This window comes from Aspergillus luchuensis, chromosome 1 (genome assembly GCF_016861625.1).
Source record: "Aspergillus luchuensis IFO 4308 DNA, chromosome 1, nearly complete sequence".
NCBI lineage: Eukaryota > Fungi > Ascomycota > Eurotiomycetes > Eurotiales > Aspergillaceae > Aspergillus > Aspergillus luchuensis.
The window spans coordinates 3,243,836-3,261,920 of NC_054849.1; the positions used below are offsets into that span (position 1 = coordinate 3,243,836).

At 49.8% G+C, this 18,085-nt stretch overlaps 8 protein-coding genes across 8 annotated transcripts; 4 read left to right on the forward strand and 4 right to left on the reverse strand.

Moving 5' to 3' along the window:
- Positions 1–243: 243 nt before the first annotated feature.
- Positions 244–1,804, reverse strand: ATG29 (multidomain presynaptic cytomatrix related protein; the record flags this gene model as incomplete). Its single annotated transcript, XM_041682234.1, has 7 exons — positions 244–383; positions 430–1,125; positions 1,181–1,237; positions 1,284–1,477; positions 1,527–1,536; positions 1,594–1,669; positions 1,715–1,804. The coding sequence occupies 7 exons, from the start codon at positions 1,802–1,804 to the stop codon at positions 244–246; spliced, it is 1,263 nt and encodes a 420-aa protein (XP_041537850.1).
- A 993-nt stretch (positions 1,805–2,797) lies between these two features.
- Positions 2,798–4,190, forward strand: AKAW2_11131S (uncharacterized protein; the record flags this gene model as incomplete). The annotated part of the gene is made up of 5 exons (XM_041682245.1): positions 2,798–2,916; positions 2,971–3,057; positions 3,116–3,196; positions 3,262–3,829; positions 3,900–4,190. 5 exons carry the CDS (start codon positions 2,798–2,800, stop codon positions 4,188–4,190), a joined length of 1,146 nt encoding a protein of 381 aa, XP_041537851.1.
- Positions 4,191–4,963: 773 nt separating this feature from the next.
- On the forward strand, positions 4,964–7,330 carry AKAW2_11132S (uncharacterized protein; the record flags this gene model as incomplete). The annotated part of the gene is made up of 5 exons (XM_041682256.1): positions 4,964–5,077; positions 5,133–5,396; positions 5,460–5,542; positions 5,641–7,134; positions 7,192–7,330. The coding sequence occupies 5 exons, from the start codon at positions 4,964–4,966 to the stop codon at positions 7,328–7,330; spliced, it is 2,094 nt and encodes a 697-aa protein (XP_041537852.1).
- Positions 7,331–8,084: 754 nt separating this feature from the next.
- Positions 8,085–9,369, forward strand: AKAW2_11133S (phosphopantothenate--cysteine ligase CAB2; the record flags this gene model as incomplete). The annotated part of the gene is made up of 2 exons (XM_041682267.1): positions 8,085–8,268; positions 8,318–9,369. The coding sequence occupies 2 exons, from the start codon at positions 8,085–8,087 to the stop codon at positions 9,367–9,369; spliced, it is 1,236 nt and encodes a 411-aa protein (XP_041537853.1).
- Positions 9,370–10,603: 1,234 nt separating this feature from the next.
- Positions 10,604–11,989, forward strand: AKAW2_11134S (glycosyltransferase family 31 protein; the record flags this gene model as incomplete). Its single annotated transcript, XM_041682278.1, has 2 exons — positions 10,604–11,605; positions 11,672–11,989. 2 exons carry the CDS (start codon positions 10,604–10,606, stop codon positions 11,987–11,989), a joined length of 1,320 nt encoding a protein of 439 aa, XP_041537854.1.
- A 742-nt stretch (positions 11,990–12,731) lies between these two features.
- AKAW2_11135A (polysaccharide deacetylase family protein) lies at positions 12,732–14,119 on the reverse strand (the record flags this gene model as incomplete). Its single annotated transcript, XM_041682289.1, has 3 exons — positions 12,732–13,066; positions 13,118–13,203; positions 13,260–14,119. 3 exons carry the CDS (start codon positions 14,117–14,119, stop codon positions 12,732–12,734), a joined length of 1,281 nt encoding a protein of 426 aa, XP_041537855.1.
- Positions 14,120–14,781: 662 nt separating this feature from the next.
- AKAW2_11136A (uncharacterized protein) lies at positions 14,782–15,707 on the reverse strand (the record flags this gene model as incomplete). The annotated part of the gene is made up of 4 exons (XM_041682300.1): positions 14,782–15,080; positions 15,139–15,287; positions 15,337–15,530; positions 15,585–15,707. 4 exons carry the CDS (start codon positions 15,705–15,707, stop codon positions 14,782–14,784), a joined length of 765 nt encoding a protein of 254 aa, XP_041537856.1.
- Positions 15,708–15,763: 56 nt separating this feature from the next.
- AKAW2_11137A (uncharacterized protein) lies at positions 15,764–16,943 on the reverse strand (the record flags this gene model as incomplete). The annotated part of the gene is made up of 5 exons (XM_041682311.1): positions 15,764–15,866; positions 15,912–16,272; positions 16,318–16,453; positions 16,506–16,563; positions 16,615–16,943. 5 exons carry the CDS (start codon positions 16,941–16,943, stop codon positions 15,764–15,766), a joined length of 987 nt encoding a protein of 328 aa, XP_041537857.1.
- Between the last annotated feature and the right edge of the window lie 1,142 nt (positions 16,944–18,085).

Here is an 18,085-nt window from a genome sequence, read left to right on the forward strand (position 1 = left end):
AATCAATGTTGTGGGGAACATAGTATTGCCAAACAACCGGGGTCAACAGAAATATATTGTTGATTTTAGCATCGAATGGCAGGTCGACACCGCTCAGCACCCATGCAAATACTAAGTTGTCTCTATTTTCAGCTCACAAGCATTATATTATACTCGATGATATGAAATATAATGTAATATTATTGAAAGGCCAGCCCCCTTTTCATAGACAATTTGATGGATCGTACTCTGCGCCACTGCAACTTACGAGAACCTATCCTCCGTCCGTCCTAAATATCGACTACGAATCGCCTGACTAATTGTGCTCATGCGACTGGCCATGCCACCATGCTGAATATTGCTCAGAAGTGCTTCCTCAAGCGCGGATTGCGTGACGCTCGCATCTAAACGTGGTCAGTATGCCATTATGCAGACAGAAGAAAAGCTCACCATCTAGGTCACTAAAGCTGCTCCCCATACTAGGCGTCCCGTCGCTCGCGTCTCTCCTTAGCGCCATAGACTGTCGTGGACTGAAATGTGCCAATTCCCCTGTCCGCCTCGGACTCAATGGCCCTCCGCTTTGATTCAACCGTCGCCGTCTATCAGATTGTGGATGTGCAACTGGGACTCCGGAGCTAGCAGAGCTTGCGGAAGATTCGGTCGTGACTGAAGTTCTGGAAATCATTTGTGCCGATGGGCGTCGATGTGACTCAGAGGCATCCTCAGCGTTCATCCTCAACGTAGCATTCAAATCCTGCCCAGATGCTTCGTGCGATGCCCTTTCAGGTTCTGGCAGGAAAGCAGGAGACTCGTCGTCATCCTCCTCGTCGTACCTCAGGCCAGCCCTATGTGTGGAGAACTTGCCGAAGGGGGGCTTGAATCTTAGACCACGACGACTTCCAAAGGCGTTGTCATCGTCGGATTCAGACTCGGATGAACTAGAGGTTGTGTCATCTTCCAGAGGGGGAGACTTCGGAGCCGGAGGCGCTGCAGCTTGCTCCCGTTTCCCGGCAGATGGTCGACTGGCATAGCTTTCTCGTCTGGGCTCTCTTGGCTCTGCAACAGGAGTATCGTTACGGACTGGTTCCCGGGCAGTCTTAACTTGATTGACTGTGGTTGTTGAGCTGGTGCGTCGGGGAATGGGAGCTAGATTCGACATGATTAGTACAACAGACAGGCATAGAGGCCGGATAGTACTTGCCACGCTGTGGAAGACTATCTTTCTGCTGTGACGAGAGGCGTGACGGAGCTCGAGGGCCTTTGATTGTCAGAAGACTCAATGAGTATCATCGGAGGGCACTCACCTGCATTGGTGGCACCTTTTGTCTGTTGACCCAGCGCCGTGCTACCCGACACCGAACCAGGAGCAGGAGATGTAGACGTTGACTGTGTGGTGGGCACTCTACTCATCTGTGCACGTACTTGTGACAACTGCCGATCGTAGAGCCATGCTGCCTGTTGAAGCAGAAACTGCAATGTCACATCGAAATGATCCGCCCTACAGAGTTGATTAGTGTTGTCCAAACACTCGAGAAGGCCAATCGTACAGTGCTTTCCCTATGGTATCGTCAGCATTCTGAATCTCATCAGAGGATCATTAGGTAACACTATTACAGTCTAGATCATCTCCCTTTGAAGGACGCGAGAGAATATTCCACAGAGCTTGGTCTTTGGCAGCGTTCCATTCCACCTGTCTGGTCAGCGATATGGAGATCAGTTGACTAGCGGCACTTACCGGAGGAGGATCCACAAAGTCACCCCTGGGGAAGGGAAGGCGAATAAACACGGTGAACTTGGTGTCTCCGGACTGATTGAAGGACGTCATCGCGGACTCGTATCTGCGTACGTAAAACTACTTAAATACTCCAGAAAGTACACGTCAACCAGCAGAGAAATAAAACAGAAAACCTTTGCTGCTACTCGATAGCTAGCATAGTGGATGCGGGTTGGATGTGATGAATGCGGAGGATTGACGAGGTGTCACGCCTCCCCCGTCAAGGTCGGTGCGTTGCGATAACAATTCGGCTTATTGAAACTGCCATATGGGCTGGATGCTGCTATTCCCACCCTATTGCCACGGCCCCATTCAAATGCTCACGTGACATCCGCCTCACAAGGTTGCCTCTTGCCCAGTTGGGAAGAAGCAGCCTTATCGATGGTAACTTGCCCGGTAAGTACACTTCGAGGCATAAAGAGTACTTACTGTTGGAATATGCGAATCTGGGGTTGATTGGGCATGGGTGAGTTAGTCGGACGCCAGATGATGACCTCTCAATCTTACACCCAGGAAGATATATAATGCAGCATAGGATGCCTTAAGAGTGTGGTTTGACCAACAGAACATGTGAGCTTTATGCATGCGTTATTATGAGATTTCGAGAGCGTATTGTAGGAGCAGTGTATACCAAAAGCTTCAATAAAAGCCTATTCTCGCCCCACCAGACAGGGTCAAGGTCTTGGCGCAATTTTGGCCAAGTTAACGTCAGCAAACTAAAATCCAACAGATCCTAGACAGCCTAATAACCCTAGTACGTTAGTGCTTCAGCCTACTGCATACTCCGCAATAGGTAGCAGATGCGTCGTCACTGGCAATGTACAAGCGTCTTTTGGATGGATGCAGTCTGACAATGCGAACAATGACGCGGTCAGGTTTGCAGCCTACACTACGTGCAAGTCGGAGAAGAATGGATGTATCTGCTTCATAGACCGGCATGATAGATAACATATAAGGAGGACCGGTGCCCCATGCCCCAATCACTCGACTCATCTTCATCATCTAAAACCGTTTTCTCACCTCTACTGCATCAGTATAACAACAATGGCTGGTCCTGTCCCAAAACCAGAGTGCCTCCTGGGCTTCCACCAGGTCTTGTCACCCACTGCTGGTATCAAGGTGTCTCCGCTATGTCTGGGCACTATGAACTTTGGAACAACCTGGTATGTCTATCCTGTGGCTTACAATCGGACAAACGTCTCTCTGACATCTTGCAGGGAGCCATACATGGGTGAATGCAGCAAGGAGATATCCTTCGCAATCTTGGATACCTTTTTCGACCACGGTGGAAATTTTATCGACACGTACGTTCAAAAAGTACCCACTGAATCTATCTACGAGTGACAGGCTTATGCCCCTTAGTGCCAATGTATACCAGGACGGACAATCCGAAACATGGATTGGAGAGTGGATGAAGAAGCGTGGGAATCGAGACCAGATGGTGTAGGTATACACCCTCCACTATCTGATTGCTACATTTTAGTATGTCCTGATATTGATAATGGCAGCATCGCAACCAAATACACGACCGGCTTCCGCCGCACACACGTGTCCAGTGAGCCCATCCAATCGAACTTCGTCGGAAATTCCGTGAAATCCATGAACCTATCCGTCAAGAACAGCCTCGAAAAGCTTCAGACTGACTACATTGACATTCTCTACGTGCATTGGTGGGATTTCACCACCAGCGTGGAGGAAGTCATGCATGGTCTCAACGCACTCGTCTCGGCTGGAAAGGTCCTCTACTTGGGCGTCTCCGGAACTCCAGCTTGGCTAGTAGTCAAGGCAAATGCATACGCGCGCGCAAACGGGCTCAGACCGTTCTCTGTCTACCAGGGCAAGTGGAATGCTGGATTCAGAGATCTAGAAAATGAGATTGTGCCTATGTGTCGCGACCAAGGGTTGGCAATCGCACCTTTTGCAGTGCTAGGCCAAGCGAAGTTCAGACCCGCAGAGCAGCGCAACACAGAGTATAAGGGCTCTGGACGAGCGGCGCTCCGGGTTGAGGAGGATGACAAGGTTTCTGATGTGTTGGAGGCTGTTGCCAAACGAAATGAGACAAGTCTTTATGCCATTGTGAGCTTCACCCTTATACCTACCTTCTGCGCCACGTATAAAAGCCGCCGAACTAATGTTTCCATCTCAGGCTCTCGCATGGGTCCGCTTCAAGGCACCTTACGTCTTCCCTATTATTGGACAACGGAGTGTAGCGCACATCAAAGCCAACATTGAAGCTCTGAGCCTCGATCTCTCGAAGGAGGATATGGATGAGATTGACAAGGCCATTGAGTTTAAACCTGCCTTCCCACTTGACTACCTCCTCGCCGGCAATTTCAGTACTGCGTTTACCGCAGCAGATGTTCAATTGACGCAGTGGACCGCGCATATCGATGCTCCAACTCCTGTGATGCCGGTCAGACCGCGTAAGAATTTGTAAATTGACATGACGGGTCATTGTGGGTGCTTCATCCGCTGTTGATGCTATAGGTGGACGATAGAATCGCTGTCCTTATGGAGGCTACAGGAGATGCATGAGCCAAATCTCGGGGTAGTTAGTCCAACAGAATTGGATATTGTCTAGAGGATTTCGAGTTTAGTCTACATGGTAGCATCTTGGTGCGTATGCCTTCCACATCCGAGATAATACATTTCAAGATTGGCATGCCCTCTGAGAAAGTAGAGTTCTTTGGGCAATCACATATGACCGTAGCCTACGCGCTTGTCCTTTCTCTAGAAAATAGGATATTCAAGACTCCCTAACAGTACTTAATCTCTTGCTCCTGCCTTTCCTAGTAGGTGGCATGCTACGAATACCCCATGTTGTTGACCACCAAGATATAATGAAGAAGACACTGATTCTTTTTTTTTTTCTTTTCTTTTTTTTTTTTTTTTTTTTTTGCCACGGAATTCTATATGTGGTATGCGGATGTTTTGGTACACAAAGGGCTCGTTGCATATCCCAAAATCTCGCCCACAATTCACTGTGAAAAATTTGGGCTTTGTCTTTCACTGTTGACAGCTACGCCCAATATGGCAGTCAGAATTCACTGGAAGCCACATGCCCTGGGAAAAGAATTTTCATAGTCAAGCCTTGCCCCCACGAGTTCTCCTTCGCTTCCTTCCTTCCTTTCTTTCCCAAATCATCTTGTGTTGGTCTATGTTCAGACTCAACGCAGGTGCCTTCCTCTCCCTACCGGCCCAACCGTCAACATGGCCAACGAAGAAGGTGAAAGCGGCCCCAAGCATCTCAATAGCTCTGAGTTGCTCAAGAAGATCGACAAGCTGAGAGAGAAAAACATTGGAAAGCATGTTCCCCTTCCTCAGGTAAGACTTTGTAACCTGCAAAAATCGTCTACAAGTGATACTGATATTCATCAAGCTGGTTGTTGTTGGGGACCAGAGTTCTGGAAAATCTTCTCTTCTGGCAAGCCTGACCAAGATTCCATTTCCTCGTGATTTGGAACTTTGTACCCGTTATGCCACGCAGATAACTTCCCGTCGTGAGGACGATCGCTCGGTCGAAATCTCGATAATCCCTGCCGGCGATGCTTCCCTGGAGCACAGGGCGAAGGTACAGGGCTTTAAGAGGACCCTCAGAGGCACCGAAGACTTTCGGTCGGAATTTCCAGCAATCCTGAAGGAGGTTCGGATAGTCCAGTTCAATTTACGTTTACTATTCTCTGACAAAAGCTAACATGTTGAACAGGTCGACGAGTGTATGGGCATACGTACTGACCTTTCGTCTAAGGAAGGATCGGTTTTTAGCAAAGACGTGCTCCGGATCGAGCTGTGCGGGCCCGAAGAGGACTACCTGACTGTCATAGATGTGCCGGGAATTTTCAGAGACCCGACGCCTGGCATTACGACTGAGAGTGATATCGAGCTAGTTCGGATATGGTCAAGAACTATATCAAAGATGCTCGCACGGTGATCTTGGCTGTGCTCCCAAGCAACGTCGATCTTGCTACCCAGGAGATCCTCAAGCTGGCCAAAGATTATGATGGAAATGGAGAGCGTACGCTTGGTGTGCTAACCAAACCCGACCTGGTGATCGAGCAAAGCGCCAAGGCAGCTTTGTGCTCACTGGTCCTGGGACACAAGAGACCACTGACACTTGGCTATTACTTGGTTAGAAACCAGGGCGCAGATCAGGACACTTCTTTCCGTGGTGAGGAAGGAGAAAGAATGTTTGACAGCCAGCCTTGGAATACCTTGCCGAGAGACCGTATTGGCATCCAGGCCCTAAGAGAACGGCTGGGAGAACTTCTGAGCGAAGTTACGGAGCGCGAATTCCCTGAACTTCGCAAGGATATCAAAAACCAGATTGATTCGTGCCATCAAGATCTGGTCCGCCTGGGCCCTGCACGCCAAACTGAACAGGAACAGCGTGCGTTCTTGAGTGGTATAGCTCGCCAGTTTCAGAGCCTCGCACGAGCTGCACGCGATGCTCATTATACAGAAAATGAAGCATTTGCAGAGAGTGATCTCCGGCTTCTCACTCACATTGTCAATTTTTCTGATAAATTCAGCTCAAATTTCCAGGCTAAAGCACATATGCTCCCATTCGACTGCCCTACCTCAGATGCAGTTGACAAGAGACAACCATACAATGACATGAACAACAATCCGCACGGGAACGGCCGCCATAAAAACTGCCCAAGGGGGAAACCCGACATGCATGCCCAGATGGCAGCCGGGGATCGCTTTTCTCTGGCTCAGCATGTAAACGAAAGCCGTGAAGGCCTTGACCCTAACAGCTTCCCTGAGTTAGAGCAGATTGTCAGCCGCGTGGAGGGCACCCAGGATCCCGAAGGGGATATCAAAGCCTGGATTGAAAAGTTATATGCTGAGTCTCGAGGTCTTGATCTCGGGACCTTTGGAAACAATATCCTCTGCAATGCTTTCAAGGAGCAGACCGGCAAATGGGAAGCCATGACCCGCGGACACGTGAGTAATGTTATCATGGTAGTTCACCGTTTTTTGAGTAAGGCATTGGGAAAGATTTGCGGGAGCAAACAGCTCTATCACAAGATTTGGTCCAGCATTCTCGATGACCTTCTACAAAGCTACAAGAATGCCATGTCCCAGGCGATGTTCCTTCTGTCCGTTGAGAGAAACCGCCGACCATATACGCTAAACAATTATTTCAACCATACCCTCCAGAAACTGCGCAGTGCCCGTGTTGCTCAGGCATTAGAGGACAATGCCAGAAATATAAATGATACTTGGTCAAACGCACAAATGAAGGTGGTCGATCTGGATGCTGTCAAGAAGTCTGCGAGCGACCAGGGGAATGTGGAACATATCACGGGGGAAATCCATGACATCCTGTGGTCCTACTATCAAGTCGCACGCGAAAGATTTGTGGATAATGTTCACATGTAGGCAATCGAGCATTGTCTCCTGACTGGTCCTGAGAGCCCCCTCGAAGTCTTTAGCCAGGAATGGGTCATCAATCTGGGGTCGGATGAGCTGGGAGCAATCGCCGGTGAATCGCAAGCGATTAAAGCGCGGCGTGCCAACCTGAAGCAAAAGATGGAGGATTTGAAGTCTGCTCTCCAGACCTTGAAGTTTTGAAATTGTGATGTTTTGATATTTTGATGTTCTTTCATGCTAACAATTCTGTTCCTATGTGAACTACCATGCAGTAATAGTAATAATACTCACAACAATATGAATTGACAATGCTATTCTGACCTAGTGATGCACAACATAGAAAGGGGAGACTTGTATGCGGATGGATGAAAGAGGAATGAACCAAGAACCGGGGATGGTGCGTCATAAGCCGAAGGCGGTGTAATGCCCCTCCCGGTGAGAAGGAAAAGTGGAAGTTCACCAACAACATTCCACCAGACCATCTGAACCAAACTATCTATCTGCAGAAAGCCAAATCTGTAGATCGCTTTGGTCATTGCGAAATTGCAATCACTGCGTGCTAACCAGTTGGGAAAAAACTAATCCCTCAGCTCACAGGTGGCGGGCTGGAATCTACCAGTCGCGATACTTATCGCACCCCGTGCTCCGAACTACCCGGCATATGTCAGAATACACCAAAACACCAAGACTTCGATCTTTCTCCTGAATTCCCTCCCGTTCTGTGTTGTCGATCGCCTGTCCTCTAGCTGCAATAAGCAGGTTGCTTTTGCAGAGCTGTCGTGGTTCCCAGATCCTCTCCGTCGTTCACCTTTCCGCACCGACCCTTTGTCTCATCCCCGCCTTTGCCTGCACTGATGCAGTAGAACTCGTTGAACGCATTGATAAATATAAATTTGCTGGATATACAGACATCTCAGTCGCATCACAGTGAACAATTGCTATACCTTTTTTCAGCATGACGTCCGCTCCGACGCCAGAAATGACGCCCGCCGAGGCCGAGTCGGTCTACTTCAACAACTACCCCCCGCCCAAAGCCCTCCCGAAGCATGAAGCCCTCGCTCGAGCCTTTGTCGATTACCACGCCCAAGCGAACCGACGCCTTGTCCTGGTGACATCGGGGGGCACCACAGTTCCTCTTGGTTCGTGGGATGGCTCGTGCACGTGAGAAAGATTCTGACCGTTGTACAGAGAACCAGACTGTTCGCTTCATTGACAACTTCAGCGCGGGCACGCGAGGTGCTGTGTCGGCAGAATACTTTCTCCAGGAGGGATATGCAGTAATTTTCCTACATCGGCAGTTCAGTCTGTTGCCATACTCGCGGCATTACAGCCACTCGACCAATTGCTTTCTGGATTTCATGGATGAGGAGGAACCGGTGCCTGATGCCACAGAAACCAACGAGTCGGATCACCGACCGATCAAGGTGCGCAGTGAGTACCAGGACCAGATGCGCGATGTCTTGCGAAAGTATCGTTATGCGAAGCGGAACAACCTCCTGCTCCTACTTCCGTTCACCACCGTCTCGGAGTACCTCTTCGAACTACGGTCGCTGGCTCAGCTCATGAAGCCATTGGGTCCCAACGCCCTGTTCTACCTGGCCGCTGCCGTCAGCGATTTCTTTATCCCCAGCGACCGCATGTCTGAGCACAAGATCCAGTCGTCGGAGCTGCCGGACCACTTGACCAAGGACCAGGCAGTTGGCTCGTCGGACATTTACACGGGCGGGATTGAGCCGCAACCGTCGTCTCATAGTAAGAAATTGATCATTGATCTGGACCCTGTTCCGAAGTTCTTACATCGGTTGGTGAATGGGTGGGCGCCGGATGGCAGTATGATCGTGTCGTTCAAACTTGAAACGGACCCCAACCTGCTCGTATACAAGGCGCAGACGGCACTCCAGCGGTATGCGCACCACCTGGTGATTGGTAACCTGTTGACCACACGCAAATGGGAGGTGGTGTTCGTGACCCCGGACCCCCCGCACGAGCGCTGGATCCGGGTGCCGAAGTCGCGGCGCAGCAAGAGCATTTCTGGCAGTGAGGCGCAGGTTGGTTTGGCCGAAGCCAAGCGGGCGGGCGAATCCACCCAGGCAGAAACCGGTGGGGGCGGGCAGAGTCAGAGACCGTTGGAAGACGAGGCCATCATCTCGGCTGAGGGAGTGGAGATTGAAAGTTTGATCATCCCTGAGTTGGTCAAGTTGCATTCGACCAAAATTGCTCAACACAATGCGAAGTCCTAGACATGGATTTTGGGTCGAGACACACTCTCAAAGTGTGGCTTGCGAGAGGAAGGAGTTTCAAGTGAGCGTTTCTGGAAGCATGACGAATGCAAGCTAAACCTGAGGCAGGAGGGTCTTCTCCAGATAGATTAATTAGGGTCCTTCACTCAGTTTTTTACTGTGTAAGCGGGTGGTTTCTGTATAGTTAGCGTAGGAGATGAATTAACTAACTACCGTGTCTCAACCACCATGTTCCAGATGTAACATTAATTAGTGCTGCTGTCAGATTTAAACAATCAGTCCGTTCAAAGGGGCCAAATGCCGGGGTTTGGAGGTGAACCAAACACACCAAATACACACCCACACACATTCCGCCCCTCCCCTTCTTTTCTCGTGGTTCCCTCGTCCATTATGGGAATCTCCTAAGTTCATCCCTCTTCCTCCCCTCTCCTCCCCCCCTTAACGCCAGAAACAGCATTATGATGTGATTGATCGACTGAGAGTTTGATTTTGATCCTCTCACCAAAGATGGAGCAACCTCGGAAGTTCTTCAACTTCTGACAGCTTCACCGGTTGACGGGTCTCGTCAGGGGCGGGTTTCAGGTTTGCAGCTCCTCAGCAATCCATGGTTAGGCGCCGCGAAGACCCCCAAGCTAAGCGATGGATCAAGCTCCATTCTCCAGTCAGACGGTGCCATTCCGATGCTAACGCGTCATCGATAGCTTAGGAGCCCTCCAGATCGCCGGCCAGCGTGGGCCGATCTTCGCCCGTCTACGTGCCTTCCTACGTCGCCATCTCCACGCCCTCTTGTCGCTCCGAACAATAATAATAACCATAACGTGCCTGGTGTCGATCTCGGGGAATTTGCTTCCTCGATCTTTTTCCCCTGTTGCTCTTGCTCTTTTACTCCTCCTCCTTTCTCTCCTGTTCCTCCCTCTCCCCTCCACCGCCAGGGGACTCCGATCCCTTTGTCTCAGCCTCCTCCGTTCCTGCTTCTCCCCAGGAATTTTCCCCGCCGGCAATAACGACCGAGTGCTCTTCACCCGAAATATTCTGCATTTTTGGCGCACAGTGACGACGAAAGATGCATTGACACCTTGTATCAGTCTGGAGGATTGCTCAATAATAATTTTTCTTTTTGCTTGTTTCAAGACTCTATTGCATTCAGCGTCTCGATCCCGCTCCGCTGCAGGTCGGCGACCGCTTCCATCCCAGCCTTTTCAGAAACTTCCCCTCACCGCGCGCTCCTTCAAAAATGGCAGTCCGTCGATTTCGTCGCATCACCATCCTCGCCTCCCTCCTGGGTGTATTCCTTCTCTACCACTTTCTCTCCATCCGCCCGGAGCTCTACACCCGCAGCGCCACCCAGCTCCGCACTCCGCAGACCACCCCGCAGAGCGCTCCAAATGAGCCGCCCGAATGCCCCCCTCTCGAGGGGATCGAAGATGTCCTAGTAGTCATGAAGACAGGTGTCACCGAAGCCCTCGACAAAGTCCCGGTTCACTTCCAAACAACCCTGCGCTGCGTCCCGAACTATATCATCTTCTCGGATTTTGAAGAAGAAATCGAAGGCGTCAAAATCCATGACGCTCTCCGCACTATGGACAGCACTGTCCGAGACACCGTTGCCGACTTCAACCTCTACAACCGTCTCCGCGAACAGGGTCGCGCTGGTCTCGAATCAGCCGACTTCGCCGATGAAGCCAATTCCAATATCGGCAAACCTAATAATCCGGGCTGGAAGCTCGACAAGTGGAAATTCCTTCCCATGGTGCAACAGGCCCTCACCTACAAGAATAACGCCAAATGGTATGTCTTCATGGAGGCAGATACCTATTTCTCGTGGCCGACACTCCTCGAATGGCTCTCGCATTTCGATCCTAAAGAACCCCACTACATCGGCACTGAGACCCAGATCGCAGACGTCATCTTTGCGCATGGCGGGTCCGGCTTCGTTGTCTCCAACCCCGCGATGCAACTCGCCTCGAACGAGTACGCGACCCGCACTGTAGAACTGAACGAGTACACCGACTGGCACTGGGCTGGCGACTGTGTCTTGGGCAAGGTTCTCGCCGACGCCGGTGTTCCCCTGCGCTACTCCTGGCCGATCCTGCAGAACTCCAACGTCGGAGAATTGGACGAGTTCGCCAAGGGATTCTACCGCAAGCCATGGTGCTTCCCCGCAGTAGCATTCCACCACCTCACATCTCACGAGATCCAGGATCTCTACGAGTTCGAGAAACGCCGACGTCGACAGGTAAGCCCATCCCCATACTCCCGTAGCTAGCATACCCCCGCTAACACACAACCCCTCCACATCCAGGCCACCAGTAACATCCTCCTCCACCGCGATGTCTTCAAAGAACTCATCTACCCTGAACTCTCCAATGTCCGCGACAGCTGGGACAACCTCTCCGACGAGGAACACCCCAAAATCACCGACTTCCACGAATGCAAAACCCTCTGCTCCAGCTCCCGAAGTTGCGCGCAATTTGTCATGCGCGACGGCATCTGCTTCACGGGCGAAACGCCCCGACTGGGAGTCAGGAATCCGACAGCCCGATCTGGCTGGATCCTCAGCACAGTCGACCACATGATGGACAACGCGCCACGCTGTCCTCATCCTGACTTTGGACTCTGAGCGTGTTTTTCCCCCCTCTTGAAATTCGCGGGACGAATATTCCCTTTACCATTATTTTTTCTTCTCCTTCAGAGAACCAAAACATACAACAATCAGAATTCTGATTCATGTGTGTTGTATAACCATGGGCTTGCTTGATTTGATTGATTGGTTGGTTGGTTGAGTTTGCTACTAGCCCAGTAGCATGCATCATTAACTGCATCGCATCGGCATACGTATATATATATATGCGTATACACGATACTGAAATGGCGTTTGGGAGAGGAGTCGGTGGCTTTTTCTATTCCATTCTGTCTTATCTTGAGCATCTGCTTTTCTTCCCTGCATCAATACCACGGCGTCTGGGACGGTCGGTACTTTCGTTTCTATTTTTCTGTACTTCAACTTGACTTGACTTGTGTGTCTGCGTTCAAAGCCAGCATGGAAGCTAGCGTATATATGCTAGGTTGTCACAGGTGTTTAGCTAGACCGAATCGGAAAGATTATGAGATTAAAGCTACTTGTGGCTCGTAGTTGTTAAATTATGGTTTTGGCATAGTAGCTACACGCGTTGGAAGATTTACTGGATTGAAGGCACTCTTGTGGGTTCGAGCTGGCTACTTTTATACAAACCGTATTTACAGCGGTTGGAATAACAGCAATAATAACCTCTCATAGGGATGCCTAAGAAAATGGATTTGTTACAAAACAGGGGAGCCATTAGAGGATAGAAACTAGGAAGAGAAAGGCACGGACACGTGAGTCAAGGCGCCGTAATGTTTAGAGGGGGAGCTTGTGGGTCTTCAAGGCATTGGTCAATGCGCATAATCGTCGCGTTCATGCTTTTCACGAATCGAATGACCTCACGGAAGTATTGTACCGTCGTCGGACTGAGGAAATGCATGACAGCCAGATTGCCCCCGCGTCTCACGTCTCGAATGAAGGCTTCGCGCTGCTTTTCGGGGGTTTTAGTATCCGCCCACAGCCAATCTTCAATATCCACACTCCAATTGATGATCTGGGGATCCTTAATATATTTTGCGAGCCGTTGACGGGTTCTCGCACCGAGGGTGCCAAAGGGAGGACGGAAATAGCGACCTGTCAATAATCAGCGAAGCTCTACAATGATGGTAACCAAGATTTACGTACTCTCAATCCCAAGGATCTGTCGAAACGACTTGATATTGTCCACAATTTCCCGGTCAATGGCTTCAACAGTATCCAGTCCTTCCAACCTGCATTTTCTCATTGTTAGTATCCAACTGAAGCCAGATGATGGAGGGCCACTCACTTCCGATGCGTATCTGAATGTAGAGCCACCTGATGTCCTCGCTTCAACATCTCTTTGTAAACACTCGAGAAGTTGGTGTCTAAATCTCTCAGTCCCAGTCCTACCACGAAGAACGTGACCAAAATGTTCTCTTCCTCGAGTATCTTCATCACTTCCTGAGCAAATCTCGGTTGCCCATCGTCTATTCCAAACGCAAATGACCCGGGTCGGGAGCATCTCAGTAGCACACGACCATTGTCCTCGCGACGTGGGATCGGGAATCCAGCGGGTACACTACCAGCATTGACAATTTCCACCTTGTAGAGAGTAACCGCTCCAGGTGAGAAGAAGCCGTTGAAGGATACCGATACGGCTCGGGAGTGATCAATGTAGAAATGCCAGAGAGGAATGTATATGTCGTTGCCGCGTGCATATCTGGCAGCCTCGACAGAGTCCCAGGTTTCTGGGAACGGGCTGCGGGTGGAGTCGCAGTGGATGTTATTTTGGGTGAGAGAAACACTGAAGTTGGTATGACCGGTAAACTGAACGTGTAAATAGTGGGTTGTCCGGTAGGGTAGCAGGTTGAAGCATGTTGCTGGTGAGAGCTGCGTATTGTAGTTATGGTCGGGATCTGTTGGGTAGAAGCGGACGTAGTTTTGACCGTAGTCGATCTTGAGTCCTTCTAAGCCACCGTGCCAGAAGCCTAGGGTGTTGTGATGTGAGTTATTGAAGGTATCAATGATTATAGGAGCGGTGACATTGTAGGGGGTGCCGGTGGTGTTGCTGCTGGTTGTGTTGCTCGGAAAGAAGACACGAGTAGCAGCTGAGGTGGCGAAGGTTATAAGTATAAGGAGGATGACGGACTGCTTGCAGGTCACCATGATTGCGCACAATCTTGAATATAATCCACAGCTATCAGTATTTTTAGTGTAGGCCCAGCGTTGCTGAATCTCCAGGGCATGTGTCACCTAAGTCTACGTGAGAGAGCGAAGTTATTTACCGGTTGGCTACATGGTACCCGAGGAAAGAGCAAGTTGGTGCACCCGAAGGAAAGCGCATATCTAGGAATTCTAGCTCGCTGAAGCAAAGAAAGACTTTTAGTAGATCGATTACCATTATGTTAAGTCTCCGTACAGCAGGGAAACGACAATTGCTTGCCACGCTCCCACCCTGCCTCCCAACATGACCCGCAGTCGGTAGGATCCATCAGGTAGCCCAGATCCATTGTGTCCTTTCACAGGGACAATCAGTTCCAAGCTTCTGTGAGATCCCAAGGCGAGAGGTAGGCTGCAAATCGTCTCTGCCATGGAGTCAAACAATTGTACACCAGATCCTGTCTGGTGAATCATGATATGATCTCTAAAAAAGACAGAAGTGGAAATAGACGCAATTACCGGATCCCCCACGAGCATGACCGTTCACTCACGAACATATGGCGTTTTCTCATTTGTTTTTCTTTATTTTCGTCCATTTTTCTCTCCATAGCTTCGATCGAAGGAACGAAATCCCAGGCGACATGCAGCGTGCCAAGTCAGGACGTGGATTAAAACTCCCACTTCGAGTTATCTTCGGCCTCTTCGGCGTCATCAGACTCCATTGGAATTCCTCCTCCTCCCCAGGCATCGGCATTACCACTGTTGTCTTCTCCACCACTCTTTTCGTCATCAGTATCGTCGTCAAACTTGACGACATCATCCGAAGGACGATAAGATTCGAGGAAGTCAGGGACAGTTTGTTTGTTCTCGATGAGCAGTTTCACCAGATCTGGGGCGAGGTCCGCATCATTGTCATGGTTGTAGAACGAGGTGGCGAGGCCCTCATTGCCAATGCGGGCGGTGCGTCCTGTAAAGTCTTAGCTAATTTCATAATTATGCCTCTTCATTGTGGGACGGTGACGCACCGATTCTATGAACGTATTCTGTGATACCACCATGCTGAACCCGTGGAAGGTCAAAGTTGATGACATGCATGACATTCTTAATATCCAGACCGCGAGCAGAAACCCCGGTAGCCACAAGGATGGGGCACTTTGCCGTGCGGAATGCACGCCTTGACTGCATTAACATTGGAGAACGAGGTATGAAGGGTAATAACTTACAAGGCATCTTCCCGCTCACGCTGGGTGCGATCAGAGTGGATAGAGGTACTCGGGAGACCCATGTTGTAGAGATAATCATCCAAGAAGTCTGCCTGGGTCTTGGAATTCACAAAAATCAGTGTACGCGAAGGCGGCATAGCCAGAAGCAGGTCATAGAGGCATTGCTTCTTAAGAGGAGGTTCAGCATAGATGATCTTGGGAAATGCACTGTTAGTAGATTTCTTAAGTCAAGCGCCATGCATGCTTACATTCTGGTCAACGTTGGCGTGAGTGCTGCCAGGCCTCCCGATGCGCACACGGACATGGTCTTCTGCAAGGTAATTGCGCGCCAGCTTACGGCAATCCTTGTTGAAAGTGGCCGAAAACATCATGTAGCGGTGGTCAGCATCCTCATTGATGTCTTGAAATCGTCAGTATATCGGAATGCTTATATTCTCGGAAACCACTTGCCTCCTCCAGACATGATTTTAGCAAAATCAGACTCCCAGTCAGACTGCAGAAGTTCGTCCGCTTCATCGATGATAGTGTACCTGCGGTTATGTTAGTGACATTCGCACTAAATGTGAGGAACCTACTTGACACGACGAAGAGAGAGAATGTGCGGCTTGTCCATGAAATCCAGCAACCTGCCAGGAGTCGCAATAAGGATATCGCAGCCACGCTGCAACTCCTCTCTCTGGTCACGAACCGGCGCACCACCGTACACAACGCAAGGACGGAGCATGGAGCGGTAACATAGACGTCGCGCTTCGTCAAAAATCTGGGTTGACAATTCGCGGGTAGGAGCAACAATGAGCACCAGTGGTTCAGCCCGCACAGAATCGGCGTTTGGGTTGTAGCCAGCTGCGACATTGGGACGTGGAGCTGCCAGCTTTTTAGCTTTTCCCATCAGCTGGGACAGAACCGGGATCAAAAATGCGGCAGTCTTTCCAGATCCTGCTTCTGTTAGTATGACTCTGCTGTGTGGGGGTCATCACCTACCAGTCTGAGCGATGGAGATTAGGTCATGGCCAGTAAGGACCGCGGGGATTGAGTATGCTTGAATTGGGGTCGGGAACTCGTATCTACACAAGCGAATATTCTCGCGCATGATAGGATGAAGACCGGCATCATCAAACTAGACATTATCAGCCGGAATTCAATCTTGTGAGTACTGTGACACGACTTACATTCTTGATGGGACTTGGTCTCTCACGACTTTCCGCGATGACCTCGATGTTTTGGATACTAATATAAGTTAGACATGAATCGATAGCAAGTATAGTATTGCCAACTTACTTTCCGATCTTCAAGCCGGTTCGGTTAGTATATTCGCTGCGGAACAGCATCTCCTCGAGCTCAGGGTTCCGTGGGCCAACATCCCCAAATTCATCCTTCCATTCATATTTTGCAGCTTGAGCGGCCCACTCAGGCAGCTCCTCCTGGTTGTCACCCTGGGGCTGATTGAGTGGCGGAAGAGTGGACGTATACTTTTCGTAATCGTAGCCTTTGGGAGTCGTCCATCCCTTCTCGCGGGCAGCGTTGGAAGCTTCGGTAGGATTACTGGATTGATTGCCCGTGCTTTCTTTGAGCGCTGTGCTCATATCCGAGACGTTGAAGCTGTCCATTGTTGTGCGGTAGGGACACTGGCAGGTTCAAACACGCGTAATCCGAATGAATCTGGATTTATCTAGGTAGAGACGGACGGTTACTGAGGGATATTCTTCGTAGGAAGTGATGTTATACTTACAGAGAACGAGTATCGTCTCTAATCCTTGCAGTGTACCGAGTGCGCCTGAGATGGGAATTGGTCTTGGAAAGAGGAGTGAGAGGGAGGATGTGAGGGGAGGTAAAGGTTTGGGAGATAGAAAGCTTTCTCAAACACACAAGACGCGAGACGCGTAGGAGAGATGGCAAGAGCAAAACAATGACAGATAATGGAAGTGAATTTTAAGGAACACGGTGCTGAAAATGGAAATTGGGCAGTGAATGTTGCTGGTCTGCAGGACGCCAGGTTGCCAGGGGAGAGAAGAAGAGTTGCGGGGAATAAATGAACTAGCAGAACAGTAAGCCAGTTCAACCGGGCATTAAAGCACCCTTCAGGTGAGCAGGTAGTAGTCAAGTAGTAGTCAAGTAGTAGTCAAGTCAATTCATTAGATGCAGAGCTGGCATACAGAAGCCAGTCAGCTTTAATACCCCTGATATCCTGCTTATTGTCGGCAGAACTCGCGGAACATACCGGCGAACAGCTATAAATCAACCTCATTCTCTGCATACAATAATTCGTAAGGTTGAAGGTGTTTGTATGCTTATCTGAACGTATTATGTACCTAATTATAGATATACCAAGTGACTGTGCTCTCATCCATTATATAGTCTTATACCACAGTACTAGTATAAGGCCGCAGAAATCTAGAAGTATTCACAGATACGTAAGTTTCTACAAAAGCAGACTTTTAATACCGAATGACTTTTATACCGCAATGTTAGTAGTAGCTTGGTGAGAGTCGGTGATTTCTTGGTTCTAGACCACTGGTTCTTGGTTGGGTGTTAGTACTTTGGGTGAAGCAGTAGCGCGGACTAGAGCAGGAAAAGAACTACTACGCAGTGACGGGCGACATATCCGGGAATGTGCATGACTAGTCACTGCTAATTGAACGTCACTCGCACACAGCAGTAACTGTTAGAAGAACTTCTTATACTAGGAGTCACTGATACTTTGAAACTGCCGACAGAGGTCACCAGAAACCCGACGACCGCAGGCATAAAT